Raw genomic sequence first — 27,808 nt, forward strand, 5'->3', positions numbered from 1 at the left:
CAGTTACCAGTTAAGGAGTTATATAGACTTCATCTTATTCAAAAAATAGAAAAAAACAGCAAAGAAATTATATACTTGGACCACCAGATCCAAAAGGCAGCTCTGGAAATCGACATCCTGAAAGAAAAGCTAAAGGTGAGAGTATGGTCACAGGTGAATTGTATGAATTATTGGAAGAATTTGAAAATCTAACAGTTGCTTTTCTATTTGAAGGAAATAAAGAAGACCAAATAAATTATTGTGATTTGTATTGATTCATTTTGTTTCTTTTGTGGGTGCTTGTTGATTAATCTGAGAACAAATTGCAGCATATAATATCTCTGACTACCCTTTCATCCTGGAAATCTTCAGGGTGGATGGGGTCTTCCTCGGGGTCTTGTATTTGTAGGGCAGGGTGTTGCTTCCCTCTAATTATGGCAATATTATGGAGAACAACACATGCCGCAGTAATGTCGCAGGCCCTCTCAGGGGTTACCCTGAGGTGACGTAGGCACTGAAAACGTGCTTTCAGCAGGCCTGTGGTCATCTCCACCCGGGCTCTCGTCCTGCAGTGTGCCACATTGAAGTGCTGCTGGGGGCCTGGTTCAGGTTCTGGGTAAGGGGTTATTAGTGCTGGTTGGCATGGGTAACCCCTATCTCCCAGCAGAAAGCCATCAATCTCCCCTGTAAGAAAGTTCACATTGCTTTAGTGCTGCAGAAGTGCCCCTGTAAGTGTGTAGTGCATACATGTACTTACCACATTCCAGCCTGTTGCTCAGGGTCGACTCACGATACATTCATGAGTCATGAACAGAGCCGAGCCACTTGGCCTCCACATTTGTGATATGTGCAGCATCACATATGATCTTGACAGCGCAAAGAATGAGACATGTGAGTTACAGTATTGTGATGTAGTCTTTGACCATTAGAAACAGTAGGTTAGTCAGTGTGCCTGCACATTAATACTGTGGATAGACCTCCTGTTGACAGAGTCAGCTTCATGTTCGGAGGGTGCAGTGATGGGAATGTGTGTGCCATCAATGCATCCGACCACATTTGGAAATCCTGAAGGGAATTCGAATTATTAGGTTACTTCCAGAGGTCGCAGCAACATGTTATTACCTGATGATCATTTTTCAGAGTAGCCTCATTTAAAATGATTTCTACACCACTAACCTGCAATCCTGTGAAACTCCTCTTTGATGACTCTCAGGGGTTTGTGCCAGGAAACACCACAGAAATCCACAGAAAGCGTTTGAGAGCGAGGCACACTTTCCTTACTGTTCTGCATACAGTGGCCTTGCTAATGTGCTCTACATCCCTGATGTTATACAGAAAACTACCGTTTGCAAAGAAACGTAAAGCAACACAAAGCATCTGCTCAGATGTAAGAGCACGGCCACGATGGCTGATGTTTCTGATGGAAGGATGGATGAGATTATGGATATATTCAATTGACTGTCTAGAAAAACGAAATAAAAATGCATGAGGATATAACAAAAAAATCCACTCGGGGCCTGAAAATCCTCCGCTGACGTAAATGTAACTCCCTGCGAATTAATGCAGCCTCCTCATCTACAGGATCCTCTACAAAAGGACATGCCATTCTCACTTTTTACACAGTCTGCAAGACAGAAATATGTGCAATGAATGAATGTACCGAAAGAATGAATGAGGTATTTAAACACTGCTTCCACTTTAAAAAAGGGAGGGTTTAATGAAGAAAAGCTGCTCCTGACCAGGTCAGGTTCACAGAGGAAGTTACCACAGTAAGTGACTCAGAGTATACTCAGGTTACCTCTCTTTCAGAAACTGGCTTGACTTACCCTGCTTTCTCAGGTTTGAGATACCTCTGTTTCTGAAACGGAAAACCCAGAGTTTCCCACATTTCAGGGTTAACACACTCAGAGTTTTCACTTAACCTCCTTCCCTGCTGGCCACAGCCTCCTGAAAGCACTTTCACTTCTGATGTTGACTGTCTGCTTCCCACAGCAGCCTCGGCTATGAACACACACCAGGTGAGTTTCATACACTGCACAGCCCTTTATTAAACACACTTGCTTACATTACACACGTGTGTTTACACACGGATCATAAATGAAACCTCTGTTAAGCTTAATAATACTTTTACTTCTACAAACAAAGGTCTCTATCAAACTAACATGATGTCACTTCCACCCAAGATACACACATTACAGTGGGGTAGTTTTAGTTTTACCCTTTAAACGACACCATTCTTTTAACGTGTGGAAAATGAGCGTGATTAGCATTCCAGCATTAACCTGAATATTCCCCTGCGCTCAGTGTTTTTAACCCCCAGCTACCTGCGCTTAAACCGGCCGCTCGTGCGATTCAGGTGCGCGGCTTTTAGACACTTAGCGGTAATAACACCGAAAGCGGAAAGCTCCTATACAACCAAAGCAGCTTAACTTTTCTACAAAATATAATATAAATAAATACCAAAACCAACAGTTCACAGTATTTATGAGTATACAGGGTTTTATATATACGCTTTTACCTTTAAATAATGAGCAAAATTAATCTATTATTATTAGTAGTATTATTATTATTATTAGTATTATTATTATTATTAGAAATCTAAGCATGAATAAAAAAATTTAAAGTATAGATGGATCATTTCACAGAGGAAGTCTCTGACACCAAAATATTAATATTTTTCTTCAACTTACTGCTGAAATAAAATCTCAAACCCTCTCAGATCAGTGTACAGTGACCTACTCTATGCTCCCAATACAAATGAATTAATTTAGAGATATAAAGTAGAATTGTACTGTAGAAATTTCATTTTATTGCTCTTCAAAATCAGTGAATCTGTCGATATAACTGAACCAGGAAGCTATTTCGATTCATTATAAAAGGGACATTCACATTGCTAGATGATCAACCCCACTCACATCAGCTCCTCTCTGCTCCCAATAAAGATAAATTAATTCTACTGTAGAGTTTTTAAGTAATTGCGCTTCAAACTCATACGATCTGTCAGTATAATTGAACCAGGAGGCTATTTAATAATAATATATTCAATCATTTATTTATTTATTTTGTTTCTTTTTTAAATTTGCTTAACTATTTACTTAATTTACTTAACTAATGGTGTTTGCAGTAAAGAAACAAACTTTTCTACTTGTTCTTATATTATCTTTTTGGTTAGTAATTGTGTTAATGTTGTAAACTTTTTAAAAAATAACATGCATTTACATATTTGTGTGTGTGTGTGTGTGTGTGTGTGTGTGAGACCTGATTTCAGGGGGCTTGATCATCTACCAATTTGAAATGTCCCTTTTATAATGAATCAGAATAGCCCCTTGGCCCAGTTATATTAACAGATCCACTATATTATATATTATACAGATCCTCGTTATATTAATGCTCTCTTTCCGCTTTCGGTGTTATTCACTCAGTGGTTAAGACTTTGGACTTCTGATCGGACTTTGAGAGTTCAAATCCGAGCACAAACAAGCTGCCACTGCTGGCCCCTTGAGCAAGGCCCTTAACCCTCGAATGCTCAGCTGTATAAATGAGATAAACGTAAGTCACTCTAGATAAGGGCGTCTGCCAAATGCCATAAATGACTAAATGAAATGTCTAAAAGCCGTGCCTCTGACTTGCACTAGCGGCTAGATTAACTGTTCCTTCAGGAAGAGCGGCTGGTTTATCCGCAGTCCTAGCTATAATGTGTGCTGCCTTCAGGTCTGCAAACTTTAAATGATCCATTTATGATGAATTTTACATTTACACGTAGATGAATAATTGTACAGTCTCAAGGCCTGTGACGTATTTACCTTTCTATTCACTCATCACATTCCAACCCCACCCTAATTCTATCTATATCCATTTATTCAGCCTTAACAACTAAGCACAAAAGAAGGTGTGTGTGTGTGTGTGTGTGTGTGTGTGTGTGTGCACCACACCTGCAAGTACAAGCTATTTTTAGCTGTGAAATGTGCACTATGCTGGCATAACAAGGAACTGTAAATAAATCTCTCCACATTCAGATTACCGAAAGCACCTGTGTGTAGTTCACACCTGCAGGGTTGCCAGATATTTCTCTAGTAGAAGCACTTTTTAATTAGCATATTTCGTTTGTTTGTTTGTTTGTTTGTTTGTATTATCAAATACAATATTGTAACAAAAAACATTTCCATCTTGCCAAGTGTTTTCACATCAAACAATGTCTACCTGACTACTTAACAGCTAGTAGTCCTTCATCTAGCACTGTGACCCTTTTATTTATTACTGCCACTTCCAGACACTTACATATTCACCTTTACTGCTACACACGTCACTTTACTCTCCCACTGAAATAATTTAATACACACGTCGCTTTACTCTGCCACTGAAATCATTTAATACACACGTCGCTTTACTCTGCCACTGAAATAATTTAATACACACGTCGCTTTACTCTGCACTGAAATCATTTAATACACACGTCACTTTACTCTCCCACTGAAATCATTTAATACACACGTCACTTTACTCTCCCACTGAAATCATTTAATACACACGTCGCTTTACTCTGCACTGAAATCATTTAATACACACGTCACTTTACTCTGCCACCGAAATCATTTAATACACACGTCACTTTACTCTCCCACTGAAATAATTTAATACACACGTCACTTTACTCTGCTACTGAAATCATTTAATACACACGTCGCTTTACTCTGCCACTGAACTCATTTAATACACACGTCGCTTTACTCTGCTACTGAAATCATTTAATACACACGTCACTTTACTCTCCCACTGAAATAATTTAATACACACGTCGCTTTACTCTGCCACTGAACTCATTTAATACACACGTCGCTTTACTCTGCTACTGAAATCATTTAATACACACGTCACTTTACTCTGCCACTGAAATCATTTAATACACACGTCGCTTTACTCTGCCACTGAAATAATTTAATACACACGTCGCTTTACTCTGCCACCGAAATAATTTAATACACACGTCACTTTACTCTGCACTGAAATCATTTAATACACACGTCACTTTACTCTGCTACTGAAATCATTTAATACACACGTCACTTTACTCTGCCACCGAAATAATTTAATACACACGTCGCTTTACTCTGCACTGAAATAATTTAATACACACGTCACTTTACTCTGCCACCGAAATCATTTAATACACACGTCACTTTACTCTGCTACTGAAATCATTTAATACACACGTCACTTTACTCTGCCACCGAAATAATTTAATACACACGTCGCTTTACTCTGCACTGAAATCATTTAATACACACGTCGCTTTACTCTGCCACTGAAATAATTTAATACACACGTCGCTTTACTCTGCCACTGAAATCATTTAATACACACGTCGCTTTACTCTGCCACCGAAATCATTTAATACACACGTCACTTTACTCTGCACTGAAATCATTTAATACACACGTCACTTTACTCTGCTACTGAAATCATTTAATACACACGTCACTTTACTCTGCACTGAAATCATTTAATACACACGTCACTTTACTCTGCACTGAAATAATTTAATACACACGTCGCTTTACTCTGCACTGAAATCATTTAATACACACGTCGCTTTACTCTGCACTGAAATAATTTAATACACACGTCACTTTACTCTGCACTGAAATCATTTAATACACACGTCGCTTTACTCTGCCACCGAAATCATTTAATACACACGTCGCTTTACTCTGCCACTGAAATAATTTAATACACACGTCACTTTACTCTGCACTGAAATCATTTAATACACACGTCGCTTTACTCTGCCACCGAAATCATTTAATACACACGTCGCTTTACTCTGCCACTGAAATAATTTAATACACACGTCACTTTACTCTGCCACTGAAATAATTTAATACACACGTCGCTTTACTCTGCCACTGAAATCATTTAATACACACGTCACTTTACTCTGCACTGAAATCATTTAATACACACGTCGCTTTACTCTGCACTGAAATCATTTAATACACACGTCACTTTACTCTGCACTGAAATCATTTAATACACACGTCGCTTTACTCTGCCACTGAAATCATTTAATACACACGTCACTTTACTCTGCACTGAAATCATTTAATACACACGTCACTTTACTCTGCACCGAAATCATTTAATACACACGTCGCTTTACTCTGCACCGAAATCATTTAATACACACGTCGCTTTACTCTGCACTGAAATCATTTAATACACATGTCGCTTTACTCTGCTACTGAAATCATTTAATACACACGTCGCTTTACTCTGCCACCGAAATCATTTAATACACACGTCGCTTTACTCTGCTACTGAAATCATTTAATACACATGTCGCTTTACTCTGCTACTGAAATCATTTAATACACACGTCGCTTTACTCTGCACTGAAATCATTTAATACACACGTCGCTTTACTCTGCACTGAAATCATTTAATACACACGTCTCTTTACTCTGCACTGAAATAATTTAATACACACGTCACTTTACTCTGCACTGAAATAATTTAATACACACGTCGCTTTACTCTGCACTGAAATCATTTAATACACACGTCACTTTACTCTGCCACTGAAATCATTTAATACACACGTCACTTTACTCTGCCACTGAAATCATTTAATACACACGTCACTTTACTCTGCCACCGAAATCATTTAATACACACGTCGCTTTACTCTGCCACTGAAATCATTTAATACACACGTCGCTTTACTCTGCACTGAAATCATTTAATACACACGTCACTTTACTCTGCCACTGAAATCATTTAATACACACGTCACTTTACTCTGCCACTGAAATCATTTAATACACACGTCACTTTACTCTGCCACTGAAATCATTTAATACACACGTCGCTTTACTCTGCCACTGAAATCATTTAATACACACGTCGCTTTACTCTGCACTGAAATAATTTAATACACACGTCACTTTACTCTGCCACCGAAATCATTTAATACACACGTCACTTTACTCTGCACTGAAATCATTTAATACACACGTCACTTTACTCTGCCACTGAAATAATTTAATACACACGTCGCTTTACTCTGCACTGAAATCATTTAATACACACGTCACTTTACTCTGCAATGAAATCATTTAATACACACGTCGCTTTACTCTGCCACTGAAATAATTTAATACACACGTCACTTTACTCTGCTACTGAAATCATTTAATACACACGTCACTTTACTCTGCTACTGAAATCATTTAATACACACGTCACTTTACTCTGCCACTGAAATCATTTAATACACACGTCACTTTACTCTGCACTGAAATCATTTAATACACACGTCGCTTTACTCTGCTACTGAAATCATTTAATACACACTTCACTTTACTCTGCACTGAAATAATTTAATACACACGTCACTTTACTCTGCCACCGAAATCATTTAATACACACGTCACTTTACTCTGCCACTGAAATCATTTAATACACACGTCGCTTTACTCTGCCACTGAAATCATTTAATACACACGTCACTTTACTCTGCACTGAAATCATTTAATACACACGTCACTTTACTCTGCCACTGAAATAATTTAATACACACGTCGCTTTACTCTGCACTGAAATCATTTAATACACACGTCGCTTTACTCTGCCACTGAAATCATTTAATACACACGTCGCTTTACTCTGCACTGAAATCATTTAATACACACGTCACTTTACTCTGCCACCGAAATCATTTAATACACACGTCGCTTTACTCTGCACTGAAATCATTTAATACACACGTCACTTTACTCTGCACTGAAATCATTTAATACACACGTCACTTTACTCTGCTACTGAAATCATTTAATACACACGTCGCTTTACTCTGCCACCGAAATAATTTAATACACACGTCGCTTTACTCTGCACTGAAATCATTTAATACACACGTCACTTTACTCTGCACTGAAATCATTTAATACACACGTCGCTTTACTCTGCCACTGAAATAATTTAATACACACGTCGCTTTACTCTGCCACCGAAATCATTTAATACACCCAAAAAACATCCGAGCTCTAAATCACTCCAAACTACGTGGTTAAATGTGTTATGGTCTGATGAAACCAAGGTAGATCTTTTTGGCCATAATTCTAAAAGATATGTTTGATACAAAAACAAGACAGCTTATCAAGTGAAGAGCATCATACCCACTGTGAAGCATGGTGGTGGCAGCATCATACTATGGGGCTGCTTCTCTCGTCAAGATAGTGGGACTGAAGCTCTAGTCAAGATAGAGGGATTCATGGATAGCTTTAAATACCAACCTGCCAGTCTCTGTTACACAGCTGAAGATGAAGAAAAATGTCACCTTCCAGTGCGATAACGACCCAAAGCAAAAATCTAAGTCGACAAAGGAACGGCTTCAGAAGAAGAAGATCAGCAGTTTGGAATATCGCAGTCAGAGCCCAGATCTAAATCCTATCAGAAACCTGTGGAATGACTTGAAGAAGTTGTGTACAGGAGATCTCCTCGCTCTCTGATAGATCTGGAGCAGTTTTGTAAGGAAGAGTGGAATAAAATGACCAGATGAAGATGTGCTGAGTGTGTAGACTCTTCCCCAAAAACACTGAGTGCTGAATTACAAGCAAAAGCTGCTTTAACAAAGTTGTGGCAGAAGACAGCTCAAGAACTCAGTGGACTCAGGGTGAGATGACAGGTGAGCGTTTATCATCATCACTGCACGGTATCAAAAATGCAAAACAAAATGAAAAGTAACTAGTAATTAGTTAAGAGGTCTGCACACTTATTCAACCATTTTATTGTAACTTTTTTGTTTGTTTGTTTCTCCTAAAACGTTTCGAATTGTTTTTCACATATATTTTGTCGGTTACTGTATCACATTAAAGGTGCAAAAAGATCAGACATGATTTATCTTTTATAAAAACCTGCAATTTTAACAAACGTTTTATATCCACTGTACTTACGCACACAATTTAACGAAGCCACAAGATACTAAACTGAGATAAACTGTGGTGTTCTCCTCGAAATAGGCGATGGCTCTGATTACGATACCATCTTCTCTGATACAAAAAAAAAAAAAGTTTAATGCACTTTATAGAGCAAATACTATTAATAAAGTAAAAAGTCATGTTTATGTATTTGATATTGACCTTGAATGCACTGTAGAGCTTTTGGGCAGTAGGTGTGCTTGTTGATTCTACAGTAACATCCATGCAAAATATTTGTTTATTATTATGCCCATAAGAAAGATTTTTTTGCTTTATGTTTTATTTATATTTATGTTTCACCCCTATGGTCACAAGGAAGCATGTAAAAGGTATTAACATAAACATACAGTATAAATAAATATAGTAAATCCACAACTTCTCATGGTTACTGGAAAAACAACAAAATGTAATCTCTTTCACACACATTGTAATGATTTTATCACATATCACATAACGCCTTCTTACAAATTATTTTATTAAAAAAAAAAGTAAAATTGTTGATAGATCAATGGCTGTAATCTTCCATTTCAGAATGGGGTTCCTGGGAGGAGAAATAACTGTTGACAATCGCACACCCTACAGATGGACTGTCTGTATCGAGACCCAGAAGCCATGGCTGTTTTCTGACAGATACAATACGGTAATGTACACAATCATTACATCAATCAGAGAAATACTTTTAAGTTCCTAAAACGGTTTTCCCAGCATGTATGCTCCGCCTATTTTTATATAAATTTACTACTTTAAATACACAATGTTCAGTTTTCTATAACAGCACAAACGCAAACGTTTACTCATCTTATACTACAGCAATTTAACGATGATTACAATTTTTTATTTATTAAAGACAACACTTCATCCCTTTTATCCATTTATATGCGGGTTAGTCGAACAAAAACATTAAAAGTGTGACATGACTTCGAGGAACAGAGAGATATTTTTCTAGTGGAATCAGTCACTCATGAAAAAAACATTTTTATGTAGAAAAAACATATAGACTTTTGTGACACCTTTTAGTAATAAACAAAAAAAAAAAGCAAACCAAAATAAAAAAAATAAAGTTTTCATTTGAATCACCTTCGTAGTTACATTTAATTTTGTGGAACGTCTGTGAAACATGTTAGTTCCTGTTGTCACTTACGTTATAGCAGCTATAAACAGTCGTTCCCTCACCAGTCTCTCTTTTTTTCTCTCTCTTCAAGTTAATAAGAGAAAAAAACGAGCTTGTCATGTTACTGAGAAACCGCAAAGAAGCGTAAACTCCTCTGTCCTGAAGATGTCAGAAAAAAGTGAGGAGCTTCTGCTGTACACGTCCCTGTGCATGAGCTGTTACTATAGAGACGATAACGTATTAGAACGAGTGCATTAATATAAACCTGCACTGCTGTCAGAGCTGCTGTTATAGAAAACTAATCAACACCTTCTGACCAATAACAATCCAGAATTCATCAGCGCTGTGATGTAATAATACTTACACGCACCCTGTCATTGATTATTTTTGTATTTTCCTTTTTTAAACAAATAATGATTTGAATGGAATTGGAGGCTCTGATAGGACATTTCAGTTTCAGCAAATCCAATTAAGCAATTAGGTGATACAGTTAAAAACAGATTTTTGGATTTGAATTGATTTATTATCATTTTTTTATGACACTAGTACCTGTTAATCTATACATGACTGAACATGTTTATATATATTTAGTTTAATGTTGGACCTCACACAAAAACACAGCAAAGCCAGATACTTTTAATCAAATGGGGCCAAACCATCTACCTGAAAGTGAAATATGGACAGTGTTCAGAGACAGAGTGCTGCACAGATCCAGATTTGTGGTACATATTCGATCCAAGAGATGACCCCTGTTTCACAATTCGAGAGAGTGGAGACCACTGGTATATACATCTGGACTGCAACATAAATTATGAGGAGAAGGAATCAACTTGCCCAAATTATGGTATGTTGCTTCTTTACTAAACGCTTGTATCAAATTATATGAATTATGGCAGAGCTAATTGGGTAGCTCTGTCTCTAATTCATTATTTGTAGAGCAGCCCATCAATGTCATTCACTTTATGCAATTATTTTGTATTAGATTTAATTCTTATACAATAAATGTACAGTCAGTTCCATAAGTATTTGGACAGTGACACAATTTTCATAATTTTGCCTCTGTACACCACCAAAGTGGATTTAAATTGAAGCAATCAAGGTGTGAGTGAAGTGGAGACTGTCAGCTTTAATTAACAAAAATATTGTATTAACTTTTTAGGAATTACACCCACTTTTTTTTTCCAGAGTCCCTCCATTTACACAGACTCACAAGTAATTGGAAAATTGACTGATAAGCAGTTTCATGGCCAGGTATGGCCTGTTTCCTCCTTATTTCATGACAAATTAAGGAGATAAAAGGTTGATTCCAAGTGTTGAATTTGCATTTGGTAACTGTTCATGGGAACTCTCACTATGCAGTCCAAAGAGGTGTTGATGCAAGTGAAGGAGGCCATCATTAGGCTGAAAAAAACCAAAACAGACCTATCAGACAGATAGAAGAAACTTGAGGAGTGGCCAAATCAACAATTTGGTACATTCTTAAAAAGAAGGATAGATGCTGAAAGAAGCAGCAGGATGAATTCTGAAGTGTACAGAGCTATACTTTCTGCTCAGATTTAGTCAAATACTGCAAAACTGATAGGACAGCGCTACACAGTACAGATGGATAATGACCCTAAACATACTGCGAAAGCAACCCAAGAGCTTCTTAAGGCAAAAAAAAATAATGTGACTTGTCACTTGACTTCAACCCAATTGAGCTGCTTGTCACTTACTGAAGACAAAACTGAAGGCAGAAAGACCCACAAACAAGCAGCAACTGAAGGTGGCTGCAGTAAAGACCTGGCAAAGTATCTCAAGGGAGGAAACTCAGCATTTGGTGATGTCCATGGGGTCCAGACTTCAGGTAGTCATTGACTGCAAAGGATTTACCTCCAAGTAATAAAAATAATTCTATTTTTGTGCCTCTAAAAAAGGAGGTACTCTAAAAAAATGGCTGTGATTCCTAAATAGTTAAGGCAATATTTTTTGTTAAACCCCTTGAATTAAAGCTGAAAGTCTTCACTTCAGTCCCATCTTGATTGCTTTATTTCAAATCCATTGTGGTGGAGTACAGAGGCAAAATTACCAAAATTGTGTCACTGTCCAAAATCTTATGGACATGACTGTATACACTGCTGTAATACTTACATTTCCCAGACAGAATCAACAGTTTGTGTTTTCTTTCATCATTGCTTATTCATCATGTTTAATATATTCTTATGATGTACCAAGTAATGTGTGTTTAATGTTTTTACCATATCCAGAGAGAACTGAAGATGATGCACGAGAGGAAGAAGAAAATCGTAGACGAGCGGAGGAGCAGCGGCGTCAGGCCCAGCTTGAACGTGAAAGAAGAATTGAGGAACAGATTAGAAGAGAAAGTGAGCTCGCCGCTAAGAAGCTTGAACAAGCCACAGAGACACTGAAGCAGAAACAGAGGCTGAGAGGCCATGAGTTCCACCACCAAACTCATATAATGCAACAGACACCAAACACTGAAAATGAAAGAGATGAGGTAAGAGCTTTACATTATAAGTAGTAGAATATTCAAATGCCATTCTCAGATCTTGTTCTAAGTTAAACATTATAGCCTAAATATTTAAATATTATGCTTCATCTGAGGGCTGTTATGTAATTTTTTTTTCCTACAGGTTCCAGAAATAGAGAAGAAATTCAGAGAACTCTCATTAGAATATCAAATCGTTGAGGATGAAGATTCAGAGGAGACACTAGCAGACAGAATGAAAACTCTGCAAAATGAGTTAATGGTGGAGTACTGTAAGAAACACAACCTGACCAGTAGCTGTGTGTTTTCTTTCGACACTGCAGTTGGTTATGAGACTCTGCCTCTACATGATAGACTGACAGTACTTGAAGCAGTAATGCATTTGGTTTTTGAGGAGAATGAGGACGACCACACACATAAACATGACCGAGACTTCCTCTTGGATGTGCTTGAACTGTTGCAAGATGATCATCCATCACTTGCGTTTAATCTTTTACAGAGCCTTCTTCAAATTGATGTGCAACTGTCTGCACAGAGTAAAGAAATTCTGTGTCAGATTGCATTCAACAACACATGGAAACTGGCAGAAATAACAGATTTCATGCGTTACATTTTCAGGAAAGACAAAGAACAAGTGCAGTCAATACTTCACATTGCACAGACCTACAAGCTGGAATATAGGGATGTCTTTACTGCTTTGGAGTCACCTGATCCCCTCAGATGGTTAAAAAGCTATGTTTACAAAGAAAGACACAAAAATGCTCTTACTATTATTAGTGAAATGCGCAAAGCAAACTACCCTGAGAATGTCCTGATAATACTCGAGGATGTTCTGGGGTATCTGGAAATGGAGCTTCCAAAACACAAAACAGCTGATCTCAATGAAAACAAAATCCATAATATAAAGAAAATGGTTAAAGAACTGGATTTTAACAACCCAGACAGACACGTTCTGAAAAGTGTACTAGTGGGAATGTCAGTCGCAGTAAAAATATGCTCTGCTGTCACTATTCAAAGGAGTAAAAAGGAAATAGTCATTGAAGGATATCTTCCCAGATTACCTCAACTTGCAGCCTTGGTTGTTTTCCTGCTTCCGAAATCAGAAACTAATACAGGTTGTCTCCTGGAAATTGGGACTGGTGAAGGGAAATCTTGTATCTTAGCCATGCTTGCTGCAATCCATGCCATTCGTGGTGTAAAGGTGGACATTGTGACGAGCTCCCCGGTCCTCGCCTGTCGTGATTTAGAGGAATGGAGCGGACTGTACAACATGTTTGGCATAACATCATCTGCCGTTCCTCCAATGCTGAATGATGTCTCATCTGAAAAACTAGAAGAACTGACTCAGGAAGCATACAAACAACAAATAATTTACAGTACTGTTGGGACTTTTGCAGCAGATACACTGAAACAAGAGTTTGAGAAGAAAACAACTCGAGGAGACAGGAGGTTTGAGCTAGTGATTGTGGACGAGGTTGACTACATGACCTTGGATAATGGAGTTCAAATAACATTTCTGTCCCATGAGTCCAGTGGCCTCCAGCATTTGGAGCAAGTCCTTGCAGGAATCTGGGCCATGGTATCTGCATGTCGACCAATTGAGGTAGAAGAAACTGGAGAGACCATGTGGGCAACAAGAGTCCAGAATTTTCACACAGCTGCACTAATAGCAATGATTGGTTCAGAAAAAACAGATACATTTTCACCACTGGAAATTTTGTTGCCAGGCACCGAATTAGGCTTTTACTCAGAGGAAGATTTTGAAAATTTGCAGGCCTCTTTTAATGACAAAGGAGAAAAGCAACATGTTGCTATGGAAAATAAGGCATGGAAGACCATCATGGCCAAAACTGGAATAGAACAACAGTATGACCTGCTCAGTGTTCTTGAGATGGGGATGGAGAACAAGGTGGCATTTAACTGTTATGTATATCAGTCAGAAACTAGAAAAGCCATTCGGTTTGGAGAGCAAAAGACAAAAACTGACCAAAACATCAACATGCTGCTATGCGAGAATGGTAAAGCTTGTGAGATCTTGTCTGAAAATTTGCTTGTTGAAGCCACTCTTAGCCAGGTGAAATCCAAGATTAAATATTCTAAACAATGCAGTTCAGAAGAAGAAAAACACAATCTTGTAGTCCCTTCTTTCTTAGAGAAATACCTTGAAAATCAGCTTCCAGTGTTTGTTGAGAATGCACTGAAGGCCATTCAGATGACCAAAGGCAGAGAGTACATGATCGAGAGATCTCTTAGTGCTCAGGGAATAGATGTTAGTGAAGAAGATCAACACATGTACCATGCAATAATTCCAGTGGACTTTCAGGCCAGTGGAATGTTGGAGAAAAGAAAACGTTGGGGTGATGGACTACAACAATTTCTGGAGATGAAGCATCAGTTAACTTTATCGCCATTATCAAATGTGACAAACTACATGTCAAATTCAAATTTCTTTAAAAGATATCTCAGTGGGAAAGGAATATTTGGTGTTTCTGGAACACTGGGGGGAGATGCAGACAAGGGTTTCCTGGCAAGGCATTACAAAACGGACAGCTACGTCATACCGGCTCATCAGCGTCAAAAGGTTACTGAGCTTCCTGCAGTCCAGGTGAGGGGAGGTACCGAACAATGGATCCAAACTCTTTGTGCCATGGTCTCAAAAGTCTCCAACAGAGGACAAGTGGTGTTAGTCGTGTGTGAGGACGTGAACACAGCAAATGAGCTCAATGACAAAATTACAGCAGAAACCAAACATTCAGTCACCAAGTACACGATGAGCGAGAGCCACAACATTGAGAACCAGGAGTTCAACAAGGGACAGATCATTATTACCACTAACCTTGGAGGCCGTGGAACAGACATTAAGGTTACAGAGGAGGTTAATCGCTGTGGTGGTCTCTTTGTGTTACTCACGTACTTCCCCAATAACCGAAGAGTCGAGAAACAGGTTTTTGGACGAACAGGTCGAAAAGGCACGCCGGGAATGGTCCAGCTAATACTGAACCATGATCGTCTAGCCATGGCCTACCGAGGCCATTCTATCGAAGTCATGAGGGAACTCAGAGAAGAGTATGAGGTTAATCGAATAAAAGATATGGAGAAGGAGAAACTAGCTGAAATTGAAATGAAGGAAGAGCTGTTCTCCACATTTTGTCAGTTCCTTAGTGACTTTGACAAGCACTATAATACAGAAGAGAAGACAGACCTCTTTGAAGTGAAAGTAAAAGATGTCCCTCGTTACTTTGAGTCCTTTCACAGTAAGGTGGACTATCACCCAGCACTGAATGCTTTGAAGGAATCATGGGGTATATGGCTGATACTTCACACAGAACAGATTAACATAGAGAATGACCTCACTGAATTGAAAGTAGACCTCATCTATCACTTGCATGATACAAGTAACAAACTTTTACAAGGTCAGAGTGAAAACTTTTATGATCACATCCAGCAGGCTTTAGGAAGAACTGCCTTGCACTTTCAAAACAAAAACAAATGTGACTATGGAGCAAAATCTTACTGGAAAAAAGCCTCTGAGTCAGACAACTACTACAGAGCTATTGCACTATATAACCAGGCCTACATTACCATTAACATGGCCAAAGAGGGCTACAAAAGTGAGGCACATTCCATACTCGAGGAGGCAGAGAAGGCCATAGATGTTTACGTATCAGAAATGACCAAAACACTATACTTCTGTTCCTTGTCTGTTACTCAAGATTTTGAACCACACCACAGCGGCAGCTGTAACTTCCAAATACAAATGCAGGCAAGGATGAACATATTTAACTCATGGAAGCGAAATATCAGAAAAATACTTGACATGCTTGGACCGGGCAAAGGAGAGTTCAAAACTGTGGACTTGACACTTTACAGCTTATCAGCTGAGGAAGATTTTGTGTCTTCTAGTGAACTCAACCTCTTTCGTAATTATGGGCTTGCAGTTGTGTTTGAAGTGAAGAAAAAGCCCCAATTCTCATTTGATGCCCTGATTTGTTGTTTTCTTGGTCTGGTTCAGGTTGTAGCAGGAGTTCTGATATGTGGCCTGACAGCTGGTTCTATGTCCTCATTTGGTCTTGGTTTGATCTCTGAAGGTGTGTCTGACATGATCAGTGGAGTCATGGGTATGATAAATGGTGATTTTAATTGGGCATCATGGGCAATATCTAAGGCAATTAGTATAGGAACTTCTTTGGTCTGTGGGGGATTCAGTGTTCTCAAACGGTCATTCTCCTCTGTGAAAAATGCAGCAAATAGTATCTTCAATGGCACTAAATCACTAAAAAATATTGCATGGAGTGCCGTCCGATCAGGAAGAAACCTGTTTATGTCCACATGTACAACAGTCAAATCATTAGCATCATCAGTATCCATAAAGAACATCACATTGAATGCGGCCAAACTGAACTTAAAAAAAGCAAGTGCGTATGCTGTTCAGGAATTGGCTATTCAGGGGGTAAACACTGCTCTGAACAACATTGATGCCACAGTTAAAAAAACTTTCAAACAAGGATTTCAACTTACTTTTAAGAAATCTCTCTGTTCAGAACTGCAACAGAATAAACAATTTGTTAGCGCGCTCTTAGATTTCATTAGCTCAAGAATCCCAAAGGCGGCCTTGAATAAAGAGTCTGGCTACAAGATTAGTAAAAACTTGGAGAAGCAAATGATTGACCATGTTGCTCTGAATACGAAACTTACTATCAGTGCCCTTATAATAAACTGCAACCATATCCAAAAGACCATTCAAACACTGTCCAGTGTGTGGGACATGTCAGCAGAGTTTGTTGCATACAAACCTTATACCTGCATCAAGAGACTACTGAGTACTGCAAGCATGTCCACCACCATTTATGAAATGTATTCCTCCATTCCTACAAAACAGACCATTAACAGTAATTTTGTTCCTGCTTTTTTGAAGTCCATAAAAGAGGATCCATTATTTGAGAAGTATGACAGTGATGGAAGGGACAAACTGGAAGATGTGGAACGTCTTAAAAATGAACTCATTGACTTAGTTTCAGAAGTTCTTTCCCAAACCATGGTGGAGAGTTTTTCTGGGTTTGCCACATCAATTTTTACCAAAACATTCACTCAAAGACTGAACTCTGTTACTGTAGAAGTGGTTGGTAATTTGCTGGGACGGGACGAAACCCAAAGGTTCTTTGTGAGTCAGCAGCATGATTATGATCTTAAATCAGCCACTGAATGCAAGAAAAGATCTTTGACTGACGAAGAACTAAATGAGCTCACATGCTATGCTAAAGATATAGCTGACGAACAAAAGCCAGCAACAGCTTTAGAGGTTCATGTTCTCACAAAGAGCAATTTGTTGGAAGGAAAAGGAATTTGTATAACTGTAGTAGATGATAAAGGAAAACTTCTCTCAGAGGAGACTTACCCAGGAACTGATCCAGCAGCTGGTGCTATCAAACTCGTGCTGACGAAACTACCTCTGACTTCTCCAGGGTGAGCTTAAGAAACTTTTGTCATCTTATTTATAAATTCTTGCTGATGCTGTTGCAGACATTACTTTTTGATCAAATAAATGTATTCGCTTAATTCATTTCATTTTACAGAAATGAAGGAATATTGAATAAACTGAAACGTAACATTAAGGCTGAAGATATTCCACAGAGTGGCCACATTGATATTATACGCCCTGATGGATCACGAGAAACTGTAAAGTCCTCAAATCAGAACTGTCTTTTTCATGCTGTCATCCAAGCAACAACTAACGACCCAAACAACGTCGTTCTACAAAAAGCCAAAGAGCTCCGTAGGAAAGTCAGTGATGAGGCAAGTAAGACATTGGATAGCTCGCTTAGTGCTTAGGAAGTCAGGGCTGCATTCAGAGTTGGCGACTCTCAGTAATTTGTGACTGTTGAAGTTCACACACACACACAAATCTGTGCATTGACCTTTGTAAAGGTGTTAGCAGCCATTTTGAAAGATTGCTGGCTGTTTAGTGCAGAGCAATACAGGTGTTATATTGTGATGTGATGATTGTTGCATCCTTGGGAAGAAAGTTTTCAGTTCACTCAGTAATTTGACTAGTTATTAAGCAAACTGGAACTGGCAGCGAAACACACTGGTGAAATAACTGGGCAAAATGTATTTATTACTTTTTAATTAGTCAGTGCACTTTTATTTGGTGATTATTAGCAGTTTGGTATATCATTCTATCTGTGGTAATCTTCCTCTAGATTTCAGACTTGTATTGTGATATTACTGAAATATCCAGCATGTACAGATCCCACTTTAGCAGCCTATACACCAGACTATCTATGCACACTGTTTGGGTATAAACTCTTTAACGGTGATCTAATGTAAGATCTTGATTTTGTTTCTGTTAAAGATTCTTTTAAAACCAAACAACTATGTAGATGCTGTGAAGATCCAGAACATTTTCAACATGACAAACAGCTCGAATAAATATAAAATCCAAGCTGGAGTGAGGGAATGTGATCTGGAGCAGTACACCAAGTACACTAAAAACAAGACACCCAAACAAATCATTGAGGAGTACAAACTTGGAAAAGTGGGCGACCACAAGTGGTAATCTTTTAATTCATTTTGTTTATACTTATTTGCCTAAGGCATCCAGCTGATTTTATGTACTAGTTTGAACATACAAAGCAAAATTTCTTTAGAAATGTGTTCCTGTAGTGACCACAGGAGTCAAATCTAGTGAATTACTGACAGCACTAAATAATCATTTTGTATGTAATGCTGTGAAGCGTTTTAGACATGGAGAAGCCCACAGCAGGACTGGTGGAGGCACAGCACATTCCACCAAAAAGCACATGGACTTCAGTCCTTCACCTCATCAAAACAAACCCCGAGATTTCATCTTCATTAGACAGAAAAAACAAGGAAGCTTTCTACTTAATGATGAAAATGAAACATGACCCGAATGGAAAAATGCAGCTTTGCATGAACACGCTGTCGTCTGATCGCCGCCGTGCACTGAGCAGCGGCAACAGCGCCGAATCCAGAGCATGCAGGTCTCATCTCATCTCAACACCTGGTTCTGACTCTAGCACTGCGAACATTTATTTCCTCAGTACTGATCCGTGTGCTTGTTTCATTTCCATGTTCCTCAGACACTTCCTGACAAGCACCTTTTCACGTGGAGATACAGAGAAAGCGTTGAAGCTCTCCTTAATCATGGCCCATCCTCAATGCTCGGACCACATCTGGAATGATCTCGGTACATGTTATACGTATATTTACCACTAATGAACATACAAAAGTGATAAGAGTCTGTTTTTAAAAACATGTTTTTAGACTTTGTCCTCTTGCTTCTTGTTTTACGCTTGTACGCTGCAATGAAAACACCCATTTTTATTTCTTTTTAAGACTACAAACTAGTACATTCTTTACTCTGGCTGAACTAATCCAAATATAATGACTGTTCTGTTTAATTCGCAGGTTTCCATCGTCATTTCAGGACATGTGATGCTGGACTTGCAGTGATGGACAGGAACGACTACTACAAGAGAGGATTTAAGGAAATAGTGAAAAAGTACAGCAAATGGGATCTCATCGACCAAGACCAAACCATCCGACTAATAAAGTGGGTGCAGAAAGATATATTTCTGGACACATCTACAGTGGAGTATAAAGAAATAATTAATGTTATAAAAGATGCAAAAAAAAAAAAAAAGAAGGGACATGAGCATGGATAAACTCTGAGCAGAAAGAAATGAGTATTTAGCCTTAATTCATATAGGGACTTTTTTTTTAAAGCAATATCATGCCTAACGTGTCAGGAGAAAAGAATAATTTCAGATAGGCTAAACATGTGATTGATGCATTAAAACTGTTAAAATTAGAAATTTTAGACCAATTTCATTAATAAACTCAGATTTAAAAATATATGCTAGGGTCTTAGCTCTATGTCTTGAAAAATATATCTGCAAATTAGTACACAGTGATCAGTCTGGTTTTATTCCATATCGTTTGGCTGCAGAAAATATACGTCGGTTGCTACATGTAATTAATAAAAGTAAAGATAAAAGTTCCCCTTGTGCAGTCTTATCTTTAGATGCGGACAAAGCTTTTGACAAATTAAATTGGGATTATTTATGGAGAGTGCTAGATAAATTTTGGTTTGATAAGAAATTTATTAATATGGTCCACATAATTTAGGATAATCCATCAGCAATTATAGCAACAAACGGTTTACACTCTCAACCTTTTGATATCTTGAGAGGAACAAGGCAAGGATGCCCCCTCTCACCAATGTTATTTGCATTGTCCCTCGACCTTTAGCGCAAAAAATAAGACAAGAACAAATTTGTTCAATTTCAATTAAGGGCACCCATTATGCAATATCTCTCTACGCAGATGACATTTTACTGTATTTTACAGATTTCGGTGCAATCCCAAATATACTAGAAACATTTAACAGTTTTGGGAAATTTTCGGGGTACAGGATCCACTGGTCCAAATCATTTCTTTCGCCATTAAATAATAAAGCTCAGAATATTTCCATACCATCAGCTATTCCGATCACAAATCAGATCATTTACTCAGGGATTGTTATACGGTCTTCTCTAAAAGAAACTGTACATATAAATTATGAGAAAGTCTTTCAAAAGCTTAAAAGAGACGTTGACAGATGGAGGACACTCCCAGCATCACTGCAATCTAGAGTTTCGACTGTGAAGGTGAATATATTACCTAGGGTCAACTTTCTTAGTGCAATGATTCCTTTGCCCCTTCTGGTAAAATGGTGGAAAAGACTTGATTCTTTAATTCGTATTTTTCTTTGGAATGGCAAACAACCAAAGCTAAAAGTCTGTCTCTTCCTAACTTTGAATTATATCATAAAGCATTCCAGTTGCACGCAGTCGAGACATGGTTTGACATGGTTTTGGTTTATACACCCTGTAGAGAAGTAGAAGCAGCAATCGTCAGATTGAGACTTGAAGATATACTTTTTTCTGGACTTTCTTTGAAGTACTGTAAGCAATCATTCGGTCCTATTGTGACAAACACCATTAACACTTTTAGAGAAGTTGAGAAATCATTAAGTTACAATAACAAATGGCACCTACAGACTCCTTTATGGTGTAATAGGAACATCAGATGTGGTTCTGAACCATTCACCTCAGAGCAGTGGTCCAAGCAGGGAATAAGGATTCTTGCTGATATTTGGGATGATAATGGTATGCTTAGCTTCTAAAATATAGTTGCATCTTTTAATGTACCTGCATAATCCTTTTTTTTTGTTCTTGCAACTGCGTTCAGCCCTTGGGGAAAAGCTCTCAAAGCACATCCACGTTACAGCTGGTTTTTTAACCCCTCTCAGCAAAGGATAGTGTCATCTGTTTATGCTCATCTTCTTGAAGTTAAGCAAAAACAATCGCCACTGCACATAGTTTGGATAAGGGAGCTATCTGTAGATCAGAGTGACTAGGTGAAGGTATGGAACAATATATTCAGCACATCAAAAAAATCCAAACCATCAATTAATTCATTTCAAATTTTGTCATAGATTGTACTGGACACCAAAGAAGCACTTCCTCATTAAATTTTCTCCAAATCCTCACTGTAGTTTTTGCCCTTACCAACAAGTGGGAACATTTATGCATATGGTGTGGGAATGTGAGAAGGTTTATGAGTTTTGGGGAAAGATTTCATCAGTATTGTCTGAGATCATAAGAAAAAATCCCAATACTTTATCTGTGCGACAGTGGCTACTTCAGTTTCATGATACAGTAATGTTAGAATTTTCAACAGCTAGAATAAATAAAGCGAGAGCCTCAACACTTGAAGCATGGAAAGCTGCTGCAGAAGCACTGACAGAAAAGCTTCAAGATGGAAGAATTTAATTAGGGGTTTAGTTTAGACTTTTGGACCTCTGATGATTTGTATGATGTTCTACCTAAGTGTCTCGTAATGCAGTCTGTTTTTTTTTTCATGTATTTATGTTATTTTTTTTTTTATTTTTTTTTTCAAGTAATTATTTTGGTTGCAGTTTTATTACAACAATTAGTGGCCTGGACCTGGGGGACCGCTGGCGGGTTAAGGGGGTTCAGAGGGTTCAGAGGGTCAACTTCTTGTTTTTGTTCATTGTGAAGAATCTTTTGGACAATTGTATGTGACCCTATCTGTTCAAAAGCAATAAAAATCTATCCCAAAAAAAAAAAACTGTTAAAATTAGACAACATGATAAACATGCATCTCTTTTACCTCAACAGAAAGTGACTTGATTATGATTATTTGTTTTAAAATGTCCAATTCAAATTATTTTAAATAAAAACCAGATACAGTGGTGCAGGTTTCAGGTTTGGAGGACTCACATCTAGTGGCATCTGAATAAAGATTTATACTTAAGATTATATTTGCACTATATTTGTATTACACCTGGAATGTGTTGATAATAAAACATGTAAGTGTTGTAACTGTGACATTTAACTTTATTTAACCCTTTATATACACAAAACATCTTCTTGCGAAAACTGTAATGAATTTACTGGATACACAATTGCACTTACTGACCATATAGTACACAATAATAGAAAGGAATGATTTATAATCGCACTATCCGCTACACCCAGATGAGGATGGATCCCTTCTGAGCCTGGTTCCTCTCAAGGTTTCTTCCTCATATCATCTCAGGGAGTTTTTCCTCACCACCGTCACCTCTGGCTCGCTCATTAGGGATAAATTCACACATTTACAATTTATTTTTTGAATCCATTTATTTCTGTAAAGCTGCTTTGTGACAATGTCCATTGTTAAAAGCTCTATACAAATAAAATTGAATTGAAGTGAAGTGAAACCAGAGGCTCATTGGGTCACGAGTCAAGCTGCCACTGATCTGTTGGGCCGTTGAGCAAAGCCCTTAACCCTCAACTGCTTGTACGATGCTTTGGATAAAAGTGTCAGCCGAATGAGGTAGTGATGTAAACGTAACCTCAGCAACGGAATGGTCCTGATGTGATTAAATGGAGAAGTCGTCAGTATGCAGGCTCTTTGGAAAAAGAAAAATCTTTTCATGCGATCGTTTAAGAGGACGAAGGAGTGTGGTCAGAGAGCAATGAAAACTGCCTAGTATTTGGGGATAAAGAGGGAATATACAGTAGATACGCGAGAGCAGAGTCAGCTGTGAAACTATCACGTGCTCCAGGATGAAGCTCATGCTGTACGTGCTCCTCTCCATGCCGAGCAACTCTGAAGAATTCATCATCGAAAGTCAGATTCTGAGGTATGAATGTGGAATGATGCGTTCATTCTGTTTAAAAATAAAAACCAATAGTTTCATTCAGTTACCGCGCTTAATCGTTTACCGTGCTTATTTTCCACACAGTTAATAAGATGATTCAGTTCCTGGCACAGGCCTAGAGTACACTTTATAAAGGTCAGACTTCACATGAGGAAGAGCAGAAGCAGAAGCTAAAGGGCGAATAAACATCCACATCACCCGTGACAGCAATTACATTCACACACAAATGATACGAACCACAAAAAACACAGGGATGAATTTATTTCTAAAGCTGTTTTCATCTCTGTGACTTCTCACTCCATTCTCACCAGCATTACACTCTGGCCTGAAGTTTTAACTCCAAAATTAAAAGAAATGTCACTGTTTTTTCAGTATTGAAATATGTCTTTGTTAAAACAGTTCTTTTATTATAGTAAGCTGTATTCACTATGATATTACTGATAAAAATCCTTTATGATGATGTGATAAATATGCTTCCTCTTTTATTCTTCCTCGTTTACCTGTGTCATTTCTCCCCTTCTGTCCTCCACATTCTAGTCTAAAGAAAAATAAAGAAAGGAAAGTTCATTTCAGTATATATTTACTTCTTCACTGTGTTCTGCTTTGTCTGATTTTTTTTTATATACATTTGAAAAATAACTTAATATATATATAATAAAATATAGAAAAATATATAAAGTGCTGTGCAAAAGTCTTTCCCCCCCCTTTTTTTGTACACACTTTGTTATAGATGTTTATTTTCTGACTTCTACATTATTGATTCAGTACAAAACCATTTTAGATTCCAAACATTAGTTTTCCAGCACAAAATGAAACGTTACAGAAAAATGTTTGTATGTCAGTAAAGAAAGCAGCAGATTCCATAAGAGACACTTTTCAGATAAAAACATAATGAAGGCTGCTGGGTTTCGCTGCAGAAATAAGAAGCGAGTCGACAGTCAAAGTCTCCAGAAGAACTGTGGCTGCTTCTGCAAGATGCTCAGTAACACTTCCAGCTCATTTCCTTAGAAAACTGCACACACTGCACCTCAGATACTGCTTTATTTATTTAAAGCGAAGGATCGTCACATTAAATACTGACTTTGTTTCATTTATTACTGTTTACTGCATTGTTGTAGTATTTTTCTTTTAAGAAGAAAGATTTAATTTCATTATTTTTGAAGGCATCTTTACTCTACAGCATTTCTTTGCACGTGCCTAAGACTTCTGCACAGAACTGTACATTTAAAATAGAAATTAATACTGTAAAACAGAAAGCAAGACTCTCCAGCTTCATCTTTTTTCTCCAGCTGCATTTTCATTGTGGATCTCGATACTCAATTCTGATATTTTGACACGTGTGATTATTTTGTCCTGTCTGCTTTTCACCCTGTGTTTCATACTTCCCTGCTGAAAACAGAACTGTTTACTGGTAGCATCACTGCAGCTGAACACGACAATGAACCCTACAATAGCAGAGATCACTTTTGTAGCTTCTTCGAAAGATTTTAAGACATAAAAACATCATGCGAGTTATAAGGATGAGAGACAGGAGGAGGAAAAGTCTGCTGCTCGGGTACACGCCATATTACCTGAGTCAACCTGAATCTCACAAGAAATGCCGTTGAGGCAAAGAAGTCAAGAGTGGTGTCGAAAGCTTTAACGATGGAGAACGAGTGCAAAACATTTACGATTCTGTGAGAGGTCCCGGGTTCAAATCCCAGATGATCCCCCAGTCTAAGGTTGGACACAGAAAGGTGAGATGGGAAATGTGTGTGAAATTAAGGACAATGAGCAAGTATGAGATATATTGTGGGAAATATTTGCAGTTGCCAGTATTGCTTCAAAATGACAAACAAAACTAACTGTGCAGAAAGAAGCTGTCTTACAAAATCAAAAAAAGTGATAATCAAATGATGTTTAGCTTCCCTTTTCTCCCTGACTAACCAAACACACTGACAAAATTCCCAACAAAAACAGCAGAACCAACAATCCCAGGAGATCAGCAGTTTCTGAAATACTCAAACCAGCCCGTTTTACCAACAACCATGCCACGGTTAAAGTCACAGAGATCACACTGTTTCTTCATTCTGATGTTTGATGTGAACATTAACTGAAGCTCTTGACCTGCATCTGCAGGATTTTATGCATTGTGCTGCTGCCACGTGATTGGCTGATCTACAATATATGGACAAAAGTATTGGGACACCCGACCATCGCACCCATATGTGCTTGTTGAACGTCTCATTCCAGATTTATTCCTGTGTGTTTGCTGTTATAATGAGCTCCACTCTTCTGGGAGTGAGGTCAGGCGCTGATGTTGGGATGTCGAGGAGGTCTGGGGTTCAGTCGGTGTTCCAGTTCATCCCAAAGGTGTTCAGTGGGGTTGAGGTCAGGGCTCTGTGCAGGACACTCGAGTTCTTCCACTCCAACCTTCACACACCATGTCTTCATGGAGCTCGCTTTGTGCACAGGGGCATTGTCATGCTGGAACAGAGTTTGAGTCTCTTAGTTCCAGTGAAGGGAAACTGTAATGCTACAGCATACAAAGACGTTCTATACAACTGTGTGCTTCAACATTGTGGCAACAGTTTGGGGAAGAACCACACATGGGTGTGATGGTCAGGTGTCCACAAACTTTTGACCATATAGTGTAGGTGTACAAAGGTGCAAGTGTACAGGTGTTCCTAATAAAGTGGACAGTGAGTGTAAATCTTAACAATAAATAACAACTTATCTTTTCCAAGTCTACACAACACCAGGTTAGTATTTTTTGTACACACATAGTTTGTGTGTACTTTCACCATGCAGTGAATTTCACATTCTGCTTCTCTTCTTTGTATGCAAAAGGAAATAAACTTTTCACAACAAACAGCTGGGATTATCATCTTCCTTTAACACTCATTACAGCTCGTGTTAAGAACAAAGGGAAAGACACCTCTGGAAAGAAGGAGCAGTTTAAGGAGCAGTGGCTGGGCTTTTGACTTGGTTAACCTGGTTAACACTATCTGTGTGTATGTTTAGATCTGGTCTTTACTGAGTTCGCTTAATCTTTTACCATCTAATTTAAACTTCAATAAGATCAGGAAATTGCACTGGACAGTGTGGTCTGGCTAACAGCATGGCTAGCTTGCAAGAAAAAAAAACATTGTTCAACTCACGCAATATTGTGTTTCTAAGGCAAATTCGTGACCATTCACAGCTCCAATCTGCTGACATTGTAGCTCTGAGTTCTCTATTTTTTCTGTTAAGCTGCATTTATCAGGCTAGTATCTGACTGCAGCTTTTCTTTTGTCTGTCTTGGCCACGCCCCCTCAGCCAGCAGGTGAGCTGGAACAAGCTCAGTTCTTTATTAGGATTATTTGCTGCCTGCAATCCAGCACTGAGTTTAATAAAAGTTTAACCCCTTTACTGCTGAGCTTTTAAACCTGAACTTATGTTACATCAACGTGTTTATACATTTTCGCAAAGGTGTTCTAACATTTGCTTTTTTTTCCTGAGCAGCATTTCAATGTTGTGTGACTTTTTCGAGAAGATTCACAAGTTCCAGCAGTTGAAAAAACCCACAAAATAAAATGTTTTTATTTATTATTTATTTTGTTTATACTTTATGATACAAAAGATATGAAGCGGGGAGGGTGGAGCTAACACGTGCTTCCTCAGAGACGTGTGAAGCGTGCCGAGCGAATCTTTTGGAACTGGTGCTTCTGCAGCGTCACAGGGAAGCGTAACACCTTCAGAGGAGAGCGCTGTCTACCCTCTTCTGCATACACGAGCACTCAGATAGTGCTAGCGAAACTGTACTGGGGAGGAAGGAGGGACAATGTCATCTGTAAAACCAGCCAAAAATGTTCAGTGGAAATCAAAAATCAGGTGGTGGTGCTTGATCTTTCTGGCCATGCCCACTTTCTCTCCCTGAATGATTATACCCTCATCCTCCTCCTCTTCCTCCTCGGGTTCAGGTTCCCCCAGGCTAGCACTCAGAGTGGGCGGAGCAACAGCTCTTCCAAACCCAAAGCTGCATTCTTCAGGGCTGGAACCTG

At 38.4% G+C, this 27,808-nt stretch overlaps 1 protein-coding gene and 1 long non-coding RNA gene across 4 annotated transcripts; one reads left to right on the plus strand and one right to left on the minus strand.

Moving 5' to 3' along the window:
• The first annotated feature begins 1,766 nt into the window (after positions 1-1,766).
• Positions 1,767-23,336, plus strand: LOC113524122 (uncharacterized). 3 transcript variants are annotated; one of them, XM_026910252.3, is made up of 10 exons: positions 1,767-1,997; positions 9,486-9,594; positions 10,657-10,909; positions 12,312-12,562; positions 12,699-18,016; positions 18,127-18,346; positions 18,906-19,105; positions 19,288-19,554; positions 19,654-19,760; positions 19,982-23,336. In XM_026910252.3, exons 2-10 carry the CDS (start codon positions 9,487-9,489, stop codon positions 20,236-20,238), a joined length of 6,981 nt encoding a protein of 2,326 aa, XP_026766053.3. In that variant the 5' UTR covers positions 1,767-1,997; position 9,486; the 3' UTR covers positions 20,239-23,336. The 3 variants fall into 3 exon arrangements, with proteins under 3 accessions (XP_026766053.3, XP_026766054.3, XP_034159888.2); XM_026910253.3 differs by having other exon boundaries at positions 10,750-10,909; XM_034303997.2 differs by lacking the exon at positions 1,767-1,997 and adding an exon at positions 8,143-8,662.
• Positions 23,337-25,566: 2,230 nt separating this feature from the next.
• On the minus strand, positions 25,567-27,073 carry LOC117597169 (uncharacterized). The gene is made up of 2 exons (XR_008301655.1): positions 26,927-27,073; positions 25,567-26,252 (listed from the first exon to the last, which is right to left on the minus strand). It is a non-coding gene; the product is annotated as an uncharacterized LOC117597169 (long non-coding RNA).
• Between the last annotated feature and the right edge of the window lie 735 nt (positions 27,074-27,808).

The sequence above is a fragment of the Pangasianodon hypophthalmus genome, chromosome 4, assembly GCF_027358585.1.
Source record: "Pangasianodon hypophthalmus isolate fPanHyp1 chromosome 4, fPanHyp1.pri, whole genome shotgun sequence".
In the NCBI taxonomy this organism is placed as follows: domain Eukaryota; kingdom Metazoa; phylum Chordata; class Actinopteri; order Siluriformes; family Pangasiidae; genus Pangasianodon; species Pangasianodon hypophthalmus.